Source organism: Anastrepha ludens, chromosome 2 (assembly GCF_028408465.1).
Source record: "Anastrepha ludens isolate Willacy chromosome 2, idAnaLude1.1, whole genome shotgun sequence".
In the NCBI taxonomy this organism is placed as follows: domain Eukaryota; kingdom Metazoa; phylum Arthropoda; class Insecta; order Diptera; family Tephritidae; genus Anastrepha; species Anastrepha ludens.
Genome location: NC_071498.1, coordinates 83753371 through 83768894, shown reverse-complemented (window position 1 = coordinate 83768894; position 15524 = coordinate 83753371). Strand labels below are relative to the sequence as shown.

Below are 15524 nucleotides of genomic sequence, written 5' to 3'. Positions count from 1 at the left end.
TGAAGATTTCTGTTTCAACATAAACAGTGATTTGTCTACCATTTCAGTATGGGCTAATGAAAGCTCCTTATGTTTGAACGCGTCAAAGTCATATGTCTTACCTATATGTAATAGTGTAGTTGACAATATCCCTAAATTATGGATAGGTACTAGTTCCCTTACCTTTATGGATAAGGTAAAAAATTTGGTGTTTATTCTTAACACAAAACTTACCTGTGCTGACCACATAAAAATGGGGTTGTGGGGAATACTTTTGCTGCATTTGCTGAGAGTCTCCGCAACATTCAGGCCAGAGAAAACGAGGAGCAAATTAGTTCTCCAGCTAATTACATATGTCTCTCATTACCTACTCTGAGGTGGTATACAGCAAATTTGACCCCACATCTTGCCATAAACTTAATGTGGCATTTAATAACGTCACGCGGTATGTACATATGTATGTTAACACGAAACAAATTCAAAATGTACAGAAATAAATATCGTGTCCCACGCTTTTTGCTGACACAACGTCGGCAAGCACAAATTCCTTAGAATCAAATTGCATTCGCATCCGTAGGTAATGCACTCGCGCTTGCCCTTGAAAGGGTAGCAGAGGTAACGACTTCGCGCTAATACGAGAAAGCTTTAGCTTTAGTTTTAGGTTTAAGAAAATAAAATTGTCACTTCGTTTTAGACAGTCAAATAATAAAGAGGCATAGCCTCCTAAAAAAAATGTATATTTTTATTTTTTTTTATTTTTATTTTTATTTTAAAAACTTTCAGAGCTTTAACTTGTATATGGGATTGGTAAATATGATCATATCTCTGCCAGGCGATAAAGGTTACTGGGCTGTTGCCTTAAGGCCGGCGGGCCAATTAGATGTCCTAAATTCAGTAGTTTTCTATGTGAACTAAAAAACATCCAAAAACTTTTTTAAGCGACTTTTTTACCCAGTTGAAGAGTTTTTTTTTTCCTTGAAAAACCACTTTTTTTTTCTACCTTCCCCAAAAATTCGAATTTTACGTGTTTCTCCCAATTTTCTTAGTTCACGTCGAAGATAATTACATCAAAGTTAATAATCTTTTTTTTTGTTTTCAGATGAAAATTGCAAGTTGCATCTTGTATAGAAGTTGGATACAGGCGCTCTGGGAATCTATTGATAACTCGGCTTACAATATATTGTTGGAGATTGTACAACTTTTTTTTTTTAGTTCAAATATATATTAAACTATCCCCAAAAGTTCATTTGGCTAATTGATTTTTCTCTCATCCTACAACGCTTCGCGAAAACTACTGAATTTAGGACATCTAATTGGCCCGCCGGGCTTAACAGTTATTTGTCTGCTAGAAATAGTATATTTATGTGCAAACATACATTATTCAAGTCACCTCCCTACCTGACAGAGAAGTTGATACCAGTAAAATCTCGCAGACACAACAAATTCATCGTTCCAACATTTCATTACCTCTCATCATCTAGTTTACTTTTCATTAATGCTGTTAAAGTGTGGAACTCAATACCCGACACTGTAAAGGCTGGACCTAACAGATTTAACTTCAGGGCACAAGTCTATCATTACTTTGAAAGTGTTTGATTGCATTAAATTAGGGCATTAAATTTCTCTCTATATCCTCTAATTACTATTTTTTTTCTTTTCTAAATCTTTCTTTTCTTCTTATTAGTATTGTTGAGTTAAATTTATTGGATTGATTTGTTAATGAACTGGTGTAAAAATTTAGATTAAGAAACTTTCATTCCAAAAATATTCCAGTTGTATATAATATTGTTGAAGTACTATTAAAAGGCCTTAGCCTCACTATGTACTATTTATATAAATAAATAAATAAATAAATAAATAAATAAACATGAATTGAATTACTTCATACCATTTGTTTTGCACTTAATAAATAAACCATATACATACTTCAAAATGAAAATTATTCAATATTTATACTTTGGGATAGTGGAAAGTATTTTTTAAGTGGCTTGTATTTAATTTGCAATAAAAAAGCTTTAAATCAGCAAAAATTTGTTCTCAAAAGTACGTGGAAGGAAAAAGTGATAATACATTGAAACATTGAGTTGAGAATACATAACAGTCAGTAAATTTTCCAGAACTCAATTATATCGCCTCCACTATAAAAATGTATCTAGCTAATTATTTCTACACGAATTTCAAAATCATGCAAAAGGCATTGCATATCACTAAACGCATTTGAAATCCTACAATTTTTTTCTTCATTAATTTTATTCATATATCCACGTACATATGACTACTAAGCATAAGAAACAGCAAACCATAGCCTTTGCTTATGTTGCTTCGTTGTTGTCAGAACACGAGTGATTTTAAGAGCGTAAGAATACGTGTGTTGGTATGCAGCTAGCACGAGTAAGATTTGCCATTAAAAATAAACTTCTTCTTTATTTGATTAACTCATGCATATAGTCTATGTGTTACATATTTTTCTAATGACACAAAATAGTAAAACAATATCCATATGTATCTACCAGCTCTTCCTCAAGAGTATTAAAACTACTTTTAGATCCACTGCGAATATTCGTATTAACAGCTATAAATAAGTATTTACATATGCACAGTATCACCTATCAACATCAACCACCACTTTCCCGTTTCCTTCAAACAATCCTTCACCCTTTGACTTATTGTCACATAATAAATAATTATTTTCTCATCACAAACGAATGTTCTCAGCCAAAAGTGAAATTCATCATTGTGTATTTAGTGAGTACCTTTGTCTCATACTCGTATACATATATGTAGGTATGTGTGCATACTGTGCAATCATATGTCAAGCTGACTTTGATATGTGACATTTGTACATATACATACGAGTACATACCCACAGACAAGTGGAAGAGTAATTTTGCTTAAGTATAATTAAGAAATTCTTATTGTGCAAAAGCAGAAGTGAAGAAAGAGCAAATGACAGTTGGCTTCAGAGACAGATGCCTGCAAGGTGACAGGCCGACGTCGGATAACAATAAGCAGAAATGTTTGAATAAACAGGATAAATTGAAAGGAATTAAGAGGCATATCTTTGTACTTGTAAAGTCTTATATGAATGCATAAAGTCAACACATACACAGCTATGTATGTGAGTTTGCCTTTATGAGCTTCGTAATCAACAAAAAAAAAAAAGAAGAAATTGTAGCTTGTGCCTCACAGGTAAAGGATTTTTTGTTCGTCATAAAAGTTGCAAAGCAAATATATGGTCATATAATATTATGCCTGTATAAATATATGGTCATATATGAATATGTGTATGCACACGTGTTTATCTCTGTGCGGAGTATGTAGTGTAACCACATTCACTCTGCCTTTCCGCTGTAGGCTTGGACGTCCTACTTTAGCACATCGCCAAGAACTTTTAATAATCAGCATAAATCAAATAATTAGTCACACTCACAGCAAACTATTAACCCTTTTCGCCACATTTTCTACACCAAAAATTTAACAATTTTCCTGTTAGCACTTCGGCAAGTTTTCTAGCTCGCAATTTGACTAATTTTAATGTTTCCCCAAGGAGACATTTTGCTCATTTTCTTAGTTCCGAAAACTATTAATTTATATATTGTAGAAATGTTATGTTTCTTGGTAGGAATTACAAGTTCTTACTTGTTGGTTCGTTTATGTGCGCTGCATAAATTATAAGAATTTGTGCTTATTTACATACCTACATACAAACATACGGGCACGTGCAAGCAAAGGTTATCCAGGCAGTTCGGTAATAACTTTAAATTTACCTCGAATTCCAGGCTCATAACTCTTTTGGGGCTGCTTTCATGTATTTTCACCACCAAAAACTATATGCGAAAAACCATTAAAATCTTCTGTCCACCACATTATAATTTATTGTCGTACCTTAAATAAATAGTTTAGTTGGAATTTGTATTTTGCAGATAAGTATTAAGAAGCAAGGAGTGGACTTTCATATATTAGTCCTGAAGGCAGCATCAAGATGATCTTATAAGGGTCATCTACCTTAGATTTTGTGAAATAAAATATTGTGAGTAATGCAATGCCTAAATAGTGAACAAGCATTCAAAAGTGGTAAATTTAATAGCGACAAACACTTATGTAAAGGGTCATTCAAAAGTGACGCCCAGATGCCAGCAGAGAATAATTCCTACACGGTAACTTTTTTTATGTCATCTTTGACATTTGCCATGTAAGCAGATGAACAATTTTACACGATAGAAGAACGCGTTAAAATTATTGAAGCTTATTATGAAAATGGTCGATCTTTACGAACAACATAACGCAAAATTCGTAATTCGTGAAGGTGGAAATAATCATCCAAATCAATAAAGAATTCAAAGGATGGTGAAATAATTTCAAGAAACTGGTTCTGTTGAGGGTAGAAAAAAAGATTGCCAGGCCAAAAACTAGATGTTCTGTTGAAAATATCGCTACTGTAGCGCAAAGTGTTGCTGAACAACTTTCATCATCGATATCTCGACGTTCTCAACAATTAGGCATTAATCAATCGACTGTTTGGCGGACTTTACCTGCAGTCGTGTTCTTCGTGGACATTTAAATGATGTCTTTTTTACATATAATTGTCAAGAGCCGTATTTCAAATAAAAATAGTGAAGCCTGAAAGAATCTTATTTTAAAAATAGGTTTTTTAATTTTTTGATTTGCTGGTCTTGTGCATTTTCTTCTTATAAAAAAACATTCGTTAAATAGAAATAAATGCACAACATCGTCAAAAATAAAAATTATTAAAAATGAACGTGGTTTTTGAGCCACTTTAAACCAGCATGTTTTTAAACCAAAATTAACCAAAATAGGCCATAAAAATACGTACTCAAATTTTTTCTACAAATTCTGCTTAAAATTTTTTTAAATTTTGATGAAAATTTGCTGAGTTTTTCCAAATCTTTTGCAAAGATTAGAAGTAATAATAATACTTAAAAAAATAGTTCAAAATAAATAAATAATCTAAACTTTGCAATACTCCGTGATCAAAAAGGTGACGGACTACATAAATACATATGGTCAGAAAATTCAAAATACGATTTTATTCCTCATAAGTGATATTATTGCCCTCAAGGAACTCCCCATCAACTGCAACTCACTTATACCAGCGTTTGATCCAGCTTTCGAGACATCTCTAGAACCCTATTTTCGGTAAAGCCGTCTTCGATTTTTCATTACTTCCTTTCGATCAAACAGAAAAAAATCGCAAGGCTCCATATCAAGAGAAATCCATGGCTGTTGGATTTCGTTTTTGGTCAAAAATTCACGTATATTGATGACACTGTGTGACGATGCGTTATCGTGGTGCAAAATCTGCAAGTTGTTTTCGCACAAAGCCTTTCTTTTTTAGCGAATTGCTTCACGTAAACATCTCATAACGTCCATAGAATAGTACTTACTGACTGTCTGACCTTCTGGCAAAAATTTGTGATGTACTATAACCTACTGTTGTAATCCATAAACACAGAGAACATTGCTTTCTTTTTTGACGGAAAATTACTTGGTTTTCTGGTCTTGGTTTAGTGCGAGCTCTACACTCACTCGCCTGATGTCTGGATTGCCAGACTGCCAGTGCGGTGTAGACATCGATCGTCATCGTCATACTCATCTGACGATATGCGCAGGAAATATGCTGTTTCGACAGATTGAGATGAAAAAGGCATGGGAATAGGTGGTTAGTATCGTGTGGTGTACCCTCAGATGCCAGAAATATATTGGGTTTGTCGCTTTCTGAATAGGTAGGAGTTTAACCTACTACAATATACAGAACGCAATTGATCTAAAAATCATTCAAAACGTCATTCAGGGTATTCAGTCTTGCAAATCATATCTTTGGCGATATCAGGTTGGTCCTTTGTGACCAAGTTTCCAACAACACAGCGTAAGCCCAAATCAAGAACTACAAGGCCTGAACGGATCCATCAGCAATGTGGAAGTCCTCTGCTAGCTCTCTGGTGGTTAGTTTTCGGTTATTTATTAACTTTTCTTTCACTTTATTGATGTTTTATGAAGTTTTTGACGTCGATGGAATGCTACTACGTTCCTCATCTTCGCAGGACTTACGATCTCCTCTGAAGCGGTCATGTCACTCGCAAACGGCTGTTTTCTTTAGAGTAGATTTATTCAAGGCGTAACTTGACCAATGCCAAGCAATGGCGATGAAGTTTTGGTGGGAATGTAATGTGGATAATCTCACTAATGTCATACTCAGTAATAAAACTTATTTAAGATATTTAGCCAATAAAGTTACGTGCAACATCGGTCTACTACGATTTTCGAAGATAATGTGTTAATGAACCTTTTAAGGACTCAATGAAAGAAAACAAAGAAAATCATTGACTTGGCGAGTGTTTAAAGTTCCTGGTATAAAAATTGCACAGCTACCCGTCATGCACATGTTTATGAATGGCAATGGCTAATAAAATAAGAGGCAGTGATATCTTATATTGGAAACATTCAATGATGAAATTGATTGGCGGACCTTCAATTGTCGACGACGTTGAGGTATTCGAATAACAAAATATTTCATTTCATCATTGATGGCGACGCATAACTCGCAGAAAAATTTAGGTAGCAACGACGAAATCCCTCCAGCTACGCTAAAAAGTAGCCATGAACTGTTTATCCCACCGCAGTAGAGTAACCGAAATTCTATGGTGCCAGGTATTTGCAGGCACGAAGCAATAAGAACCACTTTACGTATATGTTCTCCCTGCAGCACACAGGGGCAATAAAGAAGAGGTGAGTGAAAGTGCTCTAGTGACTACTGCCACTTTGTTTCAGCAAAATGAAAACCCGTCTCAATTAATTTCATAAAAAACCCGTGCACACTATGCGAGGTGGTATAGGAACCGTACCATACCCTGACCAGAATCATCACAGAGCCGTTCAACATAAGGAAAATCGCAATTCCACCTACATAAGTTTTCTTTATCGAGCAAAAAAATTTGAAAAATTATTACTAAATCCAATTTCATTGCCTTTTATTTATTTTTATTTTATTTTATTTTGTATTATATTTTAAAGCTTAGGCTGACAAAGCTAAGACCTGAGTATACATACCGACAGCAGACCTCCAATGCCGAAGTTCAAAGTATCATATATTTCTACCGTAACTGGCACAAACCTGTAGGCTTCTCGTTATAACATCAAGTTGAGCATAGAGAGAGCAGAGGAGAAGCTCGGCCTACACAACATATCATCTGCCCCATTGTAGTGATAATAATAAGCCTCTCTCATAAAAAAACTACTTATTATTTAAATTTTCTTTTTATTAAAAATATGTATTAGGCACTTTAGAAAAATGTAAAAATGAGTTGACCTGCATTGGGTATACTTTAATGATCTTGTTGTTATTTAAAAGATTTAAGATTCCTCAAATTCCACTTCAACGGAAATTGGCAGCTCTTCCTTTACTTCCGGGTTATAAATTTTGCCCGCAACAATCACAAACTCTTCCTCACAGTCCATTATGAAATACAAGAAGGGACGATTCACTACGATCGTCTCCACATCTGATGTTTCGGTTGTGCGCGCCTGGCTGTTGGAGGCTGTGAGCGCATTCTCGCTACTACCGCTCTCATCCACGCGTACACTCACGAACTGCACCACTTCGTCGACATGTAAATCAGGATCGTCAGATAATAGGCTGAGATCGGATTCTTGACGTGCGAAGATTTTGTTCAAACCGATACTCTTCAGCATGGCTTCGGAACGTGAAGTTTCATCAACTTGGAATTTCGGCATTGTGATACGCAACTCTTTCTCCTGCACCAATGATTTGGCCAGTTTTAAGTCTTCGGGTTGTAGTTTCTCGATAAGCGGGCGAAGACCTTCAGTATCGTTTGGCAGAACAATCATCATTGCGTATTTTTTATTCTAGAATAAGCATAAATTAAATTAATAAAAACAAAACCTAGCACTACAGTAACTTTACCTGATATGGCAAGCAAAATACTTTCGCATCCAAGTGCTCTAATTCGGCAATGTGGAATTTTCCTTTTGTTTGCATCATTGGTGCTTTCATCGCATCCTCGGCTGTCATGAAGAAGAAGTTCTCTTCATTTGAAATTTGTGGAGTAAACGACTGCGCCCAAAGGCCGGCATAGTATAGACCATTAAAGAGCAACATTTTAGTTTTTGAGGCAGCCTCGCGGCCAGTGATGGAGTTAGCGCTCAAAGAGTGCGCGATGTCCTCCTTCCGGAAAAGACTGCGTGCACCAAGTGCCTACAGCAAAACAAATACAAATACTCGTTAAATAGCTAATAAAGCAAATATTTTCGCTATGACAGTGACTTACTCTTCTCACCGAGCTTATGTGCGACTCGAGCGCAATCATTATCTCGCCCACATTCTTGTTAGCTGTGTCGAGCGCGCTTTCCAATTTCTGTAGTGGCAATGTAACTTTCTCTGGTTCATTGGAGTCCAGCACATCCTTGGTGGGTACAATGCCTTCGTGATCCTCGTCGTAGTGTTTTTGCAACTTCTCCTCCGAATGCACAGTTTCGTTGTCTTCAAAATTCACGTCATCCTCGCGTTTGCTAATATCCTTGTTAACCAATTCTTCTTCGTGCTTAGGTATCTCTGCTATGTCTATAGCTTCTGTGTCCTTCAGTTGCTCACTCACCTCATCAATGATAGTAGTGCTTTCTGATCCTTCAGTTGGTTTTGACTGCTCAACAGTAATCTTCTCGTCTTCTGCCTCTTTTTCCGGCTGACTCTTCTTTATTTCTTCCAATATCACTGGCTTTTCTACGTACTGTTTATCTTCAACAACACGATCGAATTTTGATGCTGCCTTATCGACTACCTCTTCGCCAAATGTATCAGGCTGCGCAGACTGTGTCTGCGTTTCTGTGGCTGCAGCAGCCAAATCGGCATCAGCTCTTAACCGTTTCAAGGTCTCAAAACCGACCACATCTTTGCTGTTGCTCACCGAACTGGTCTCTACATCTGGTGAAGTATTTGGTTCATTCCAGTTATACTCTTCGTTATTAATGTCTTTTACCATGACAAAGTAATTGTCGCGAACCAGCTGTTTGAATTCATCGCGCGCAGTGTTGTTGCGATAGATGTACAACCAGGTCTGGAACGATGGCAACGTAGAATATTCGTGACTTTGATAACGCGACAGTATACGCTGGAAGGAGGAACGCAAATTAGCACGTTCGGCGGGGAAGCCAAGTGTCTTGGTAAATTCATCGTAGGTCTCACCAGCCGCACCCTCTGCCAATACACCGAGTATTGAGCTGATGCCCAAAGGTGAATAAACTTGATTGGCATCGATGTCAGCATTGAATTTCAGCATATTCAATGCGATCTTCTGAGAAGCAATGCTTGCGAAGCGCGATAACGAGGGTGATGTGGCTGCTACATCTGCGGCATCAGTCTTTTGTGTGGGTAACGCCGCTGCGATTGTGAAGCACAGGCAGAAGAGTACTGCAAGTACATTGTATGTACAATTATTACAAACAATTCTACAGCGAAACTATTTTTCCACAATTACTTACACATAATTTTAATTTCCATATTGGCTGTGCTACTTTCTAAAAGTCCACTCCCTCTAAGCCAGTTCAAAGCTAACAAACTGTGTATATGCGTTGCCAAACGTTTCTACCTTTCTTGCGCTGTTGACTAAACGAAAGCTAAACCCCGAATGAAGAACATTGGTGTATGCCAAAGAGTTTTAAGAAAGTCAAGCGTTGCAACCATTCTTCGCCGAAGAATTGAACAAGAATACGATACGACTGGGGTTTTGTTTTTGCTTTTTCGTCGTGTAGTTATTGGCAAGCAAACTAAGCGCCGGTGGTACTAAAATGTCAACGTCAGTAGAGAACAGGTTATGGCCAATGAATAGACAGGTATACAGGGTGACCCATAAAGTTGTTTGGTTTCAAAAATTCCAAACAACTAACAAAAATAAATTTGTTTTTGTATATTGACGCTTTATTCGAAAGATCAAACATTACAGATATTTGTCGAAGAGGATTTCATTCACATGGCTGCCTCGCCCGGCTTCGCAGCAGCGCTTCCTGCTAACCCATTTTTCCAAGCCCTTGGTGACGTGTTGGCTTTTCAACGGTGGCGTGTAAGTTTTCCGATCACCAAATGCGATAGTTTTGCTTGTTAGCATAGCAGTTAAGGTGGAAATGCGGTTCGTCAGAAAAGATGAATTTGACTTCTTTTCAAAAAAACGCACTGCTTGCGCTACACAATATTGACTTTAGAAATAAGTCTTCAATATTTTTTGTGAAGGGAGTTCGCGTAGAAGATTTATTTCGTTCTGGGCAGATATGACACTGACCTTCTGCCAAGATGTTCAGCGGGAAGGAAGTCGCTGTCAAAATATCATGTGAATTAAAACTAAGAGGTTCTGTATTGATCACCCTATATACGTACACACATATTTTTGCCTGTATATAAAATTATTGTAACATTTTGATAAAATTTTCGTTAATGCAACAGGTTGGTAGTGGGGTAGGAGAATAAATGTGCATTAGAGTACTTAAAAAATGGTATGATGAAGATCTGAGGTATTATGGGCACCAGACTTTGATATAATTTTGATAATTTTATATTATAAAAATTCAAAAAGTGTCAGCAAAATTTCATGATTTCGATTTAAAAAGAGTTGATCCAGAGAGTGCTCAAATTTTAGTAACCTCGAACTGTCATTTGTCACATTATTTCGTTGACAGAATTTCACAGCAGACATGGAGTTAGCTTCGAATTCATTGTATTTGAAGACATCCTTTACAAACGATTTAACTTTTGAAAGAGTTCGTTCATTTCAGCATTAGTACACCATTACCCTTTTTCCAACGCAAAGAATTTTTGAAAAGGTGATCAATGATAATTGATTGATAAAACAAAACCAAACTGATCCTTTTCAAGAGACGCCGTCATTTGATGGCCAATATCTAAATTTGTCGAAAGAGCCAAAAGTACTGTCGACCCAGTGCGCATCTAGGTAAGCCATTTTGTTGTCTTCCCATAATCGATCGAAAGTGTTTTGTTTGGAAAAGCTAATAAATTTATTTGGAGATATTTTTCTATATTCGTTTTGCCCTCTTTAAATACCAGTTACCCTAAAATGATAGAATTACATAGTAAGTGCTCTACAGCACAAATAAAAAAGAAAACTAAAAATATAATCGTAGTCGAAATAAAACAGCTCTTTATCTACTAATAGTAAACAAGGTTTAAAAAGGCTAAAATGAAAAAAAAGATTTCTTGAATTTTTAAAAATTGTGTGCAATATGAAACTTTAAACTATGAGATTTTTGTTGTAGTATGAACCATATTTTTATAAAAAAATTAAATGTCGCGCTGCCATTATTGTGAGCAAGGGGTAATTTAAGTACTTTATGCTCTTCTGCCATGTTTATTTTTCAAAGTTATCAGGAAGGCCAAAATATTTGAATGTAAATTAAAAAACACAAATTTGTCCGGTGATATTAGAATACAACAGATTTTAGTCAAACTGGTTCTTACTAAGCCATAGAACTAAATTCACAATGGTAATAAAGAAAATAAGAATATTCATATTTAGCCTTAACTTAACTAAATCTGGGCTTAACGCGGGACTACGATTATGAACCAGTATGTCAAAGACCTCCGCCGTAGCCGAATAGGTTGGTGCGTGGTTCGAATCTCTGTGAACACCAAAATAAAGAAACGCTTGCAGGCCATGGCAAACCTCCGAGATGTCTTCGCTTTTCGTCAGGCAAAACTGCATATTAAATCACGGAAACACCGTGAATGAGGAATTTATTCACAGCTGCCGAAAGGTTGTACCAAGGATAGGCAATAGTACAACAAAGTTTCTAGGCACAAAATACGATATAATAAAGAAAATTTAGAGTGATTAATTTGTTCAATTATTATAAACCAATTAATGATGAACAAAACATCAAAGAAAATTAATACTTCATTTGATTTTATTTATTTATTTATTAGTGATGTAGCCTATTCAAAAAATTTTAGGGCAGTCACATAGAATACGTTCTGCTATTTCTTGTGCCTCTTTGCAGAGTCTAGAGGAATCGTTCTTTATCCCTCCTATATTTTCCATGTGATAATTAAGTTTACTAACAGCAGTTCAGTATCAAGTTGTATGTCCTTTCTGCTTAGGTTACGGATTGCTTATGCCTTTATTCGTTCTGGATCTATGAGTCTTTTCGACTGCCGCATGCCCTATTGGGCTCTCCAGTAGTTAATTAGGCCTCGTTATTCTTGTTCACGTAGAAAGGCACTTTTGAAGCTGTTATTTACCCCGCAAAAAGGTTCAGTACCTATGAAGGGAGTGTTTGTCCACTTTTTCGCTACAGTGTCCGCAATTTTATTCGCTTCTTGCCCCTCTTGTCCCGGAACCCACATCAAGGTAACAGAGTTTCTTGATGCTAGGATATTGAAGATTTTAAAACATTTCCAGACCCACCTTGATTGGAATGAGAAGCTGTCCATCGATTTTATAGCTGCTTGACTGTCAGAGAGAATGCTAATATTGGCACAGCGCGAGCCTCTCCGTAGACATTCTCTGCCACACAGCTCTAGGGCGTAGACCTCCGCCTAGAACATGGAAATAGTTTTTCTCATTACAATTGCTTTTTTGCAATGTGGTCCGACAATTCCAGCCCCGGCACTACTGTCCCCCATTCTGAACCCATCAGTAAACCCCACCTGGGCACCCTTTCTTAAGGATGTTTCATTGTTTCTCCACGTTGACCACGAATGACCACTTTGAATTTCTTGAAAAATTCTAGTTTCCTTTCCATCTTGTCGTGGACTGTCAGGCACGGAAAGTTCAGGATTGAACCTAGAATTCTTTCATGTCCTGTAAGATTGACTTCTTTGAGATGGAATAGATTAGGAAGCCTTAGAGCTGCACTGACTAAGTGTTACCTGAGTCGTAGTTTGGTCTACTTTTGGCCACCATACCAAAGAGGCATAGGTGATCATTGGCGCTATTATTGTCTTATAAGTCCATGCTACCGCCGTAGCCGAATGGGTTGGTGCGTGACTACCATTCAGAATTCACAGAGAGAACGTTGGTTTGGATCTCGGTGAAACACCAAAATTAAGAGAAACATTTTTTTAATAGCGGTCGCCCCTTGGCAGGCAATAGCAAAACTCCGAGTATATTTCTGCCATGAAAAAGCTCCTCATAAAAATATCTGCCGTTCGGAGTCGGCTTGAAACTGTAGGTCCCTCCATTTGTGGAACAACATCAAGACGCACACCACAAATAGGAGGAGGAGCTCGGCCAAACACCGAAAAAGGGTGTACTCGCCAATTATATATATATATATAAGTCCATGCCATCATCTTTGGTCGCAGATCCCATGTTTTACCGTAAAGCCTTTGCCATATGCATATTGCTCTCAAGGCTTTATTTGTGATGTACGATAAGTGATAATCAATTGGAATCACGGCTTCTGGCTTCAACTGTGCTCGAAAATGTCGGCAGTAAAGCGGCAAGCTGCCTCGGGTTCGGTGACGTAGTGCAGTTTCGAGCATTGAGAAAACATACAAGTTTTTTTACAAGTTGAGTGGAAGACTAGACCCTAGGCACTAGACTATTGCAATGAGGAGAAACTGAGTATTTTCAGAACTTTCTGCCGCTTTGGGGGACCACTTTTCAAAAGCCTGGTATACATAACACAGCCGTCCTGGAGGTGCTGATAAGCTCTACTCATTGTGGTAGTATTTCTCTGACTTGGCTGGCATTAATAGTAACCTAAACTGAGGAATTTAGTAGTTTCTTTAATATGAAATACCATATACGTGATTATTTACGAAGAGGGTAAAAGTATGAAGCGCTCAAGATGAATCAGTTATGCATAAATTCACTTCCAAATTTAAATAACTGGCCGACTGTAAAAACAAACAATTACCTGAAAAAAATGTATACTCGAGTGGAAAATGGGTCAATTGGTTTCACAATAAAATAGAAAAACAGAAAAAACTACCAACAACCACGCGTTTGACTTTCTATTGGGCGCAGCTTTCGACGTAGCCAAAACAATTGACTCCGACGAGAAGAACAACAAAATGCCATTTGAGCCAGTTGAACGCGCCCAATTAGCTGATTTAAGAGATAACCCATTTAATGGGTAATAGAAACCTTTTTTCGATTTGAGTTATACAAATAATAATTGTTGGCCAAAGCCATAAACTGCAACTTATATTACAGCATTAATGAAAATTTTCTCTTTCTCTCTCTCAACTAACCATTTATTTTCTACCACTGACCGAACGCATTGTGCTCATAAAGCGGTGAATGTACCTATTTAAAATTAGCTTTGGACTTGAACTTCATAACTGGCCAACTGCTGCCGCTATGCATAAACTTCGATTAACCCAGTTTATATGTAAGTTAACCAGTCGATTCAAATATTGTACGAGCCAACTAAGTAAGAAGAAAAATAAAAAAATGTGAAGAGAAAAGTACAAAAACGTTCAAAGCGTCATAAATTGAGGACAGTGAACTCGCCAAGCGAAACTAAGCATTTCATGCGCTTTGCACTTCAACTTTTTTATAAGCACTATTTATTTCGATATGAATTTTGTTTATATTTTTTATTTGACTATCTTTTATCTAATTTTATTGTTTTTATTTTAGTTTCCCATTCCGTTTTGCTGTTTATTTTCGAATCACGCGTCGCCGTATTTGATGTGAAGCGTTAAAGAGTTGTAGAGCGTTAAAAGTTCTAAGGCGCCTGAGATGAGTGCAGTAAAACAAGTTTTTCAACTTGACTTTGGCGGTGGTGTGCGGCGTTCGCTGAGCTGTGCTTCTCCTCATTATCTTCGGATGCTGTGCAGTAAAGCGATACCGTAGGTTAGTGGGAAATTCTTGCGGTGCGTGAGTGCAGCAAGCTTTGTTACATATTTGCGTGTATATATGAATTAAGGCTGTTCTAAATTATTAACTTTATTGCTATTGAATATCAATTTTAAAATAAATTGTATACGCATTAACCAGAAAAAATAATTATGGCCGTTTTTTAAATAAACTTTGATATACTCGTGCAATTTTCATTTTCATGCCACGAAAAATAAAATATTTTCATTCAAAGTTGACGCCATCACGTGGTGATTGCCTCAGCCGATAGATCATGTATGTGCATGTGGTGTGATTGTACTCACTACTAAAACGGCTTTAATCTTGTATTTATATGGGCGAATTTAGCTCATCAAAGTAGAAGTTTTCAGGCATAAGTATCGTTTGATATGAATTTAAAAGAAAAAAAATGTTGGGGTGACTTCCTCGAATTAATAAAATTAAAAGTTCCGAATATAGTAAATTTATTTTTGTTCATTACGATATGATATTAATTCAATGTATGAGACTCATAAGACTGTTTCTGTCTGTCTGTCTGCCCTCCTTACTGAGACCCATATTCCAGAATTTAATTAAATTTCCTATTGTCAATCGGTAATCGTACTATAAGAAAGTCTAATAAATTCATCACAGCAAAATTGTGGATCTTAAAAGAAGGAGCACCGCTGAATTGTGTCGATGAAAACAATGCAAGGT

General features: G+C 36.7%; 1 protein-coding gene across 1 annotated transcript; it reads right to left on the bottom strand.

Annotated features, from left to right (window-relative positions):
- Window positions 1-7251: 7251 nt before the first annotated feature.
- On the bottom strand, window positions 7252-9626 carry LOC128858354 (uncharacterized). The gene is made up of 4 exons (XM_054094547.1): window positions 9496-9626; window positions 8286-9424; window positions 7922-8212; window positions 7252-7863 (listed from the first exon to the last, which is right to left on the bottom strand). The coding sequence occupies exons 1-4, from the start codon at window positions 9512-9514 to the stop codon at window positions 7351-7353; spliced, it is 1962 nt and encodes a 653-aa protein (XP_053950522.1). The 5' UTR covers window positions 9515-9626; the 3' UTR covers window positions 7252-7350.
- Between the last annotated feature and the right edge of the window lie 5898 nt (window positions 9627-15524).

Bases quoted from the DNA above. Each gene is read 5' to 3' on its own strand.
- LOC128858354 (XM_054094547.1), bottom strand. The intron at 8,213-8,285 runs GTAAGTCACTGT...GTTTTGCTGTAG, and splicing joins ACATAAGCTCGGTGAGAAGA to GCACTTGGTGCACGCAGTCT. The intron at 7,864-7,921 runs GTAAAGTTACTG...TGCTTATTCTAG, and splicing joins TATTTTGCTTGCCATATCAG to AATAAAAAATACGCAATGAT.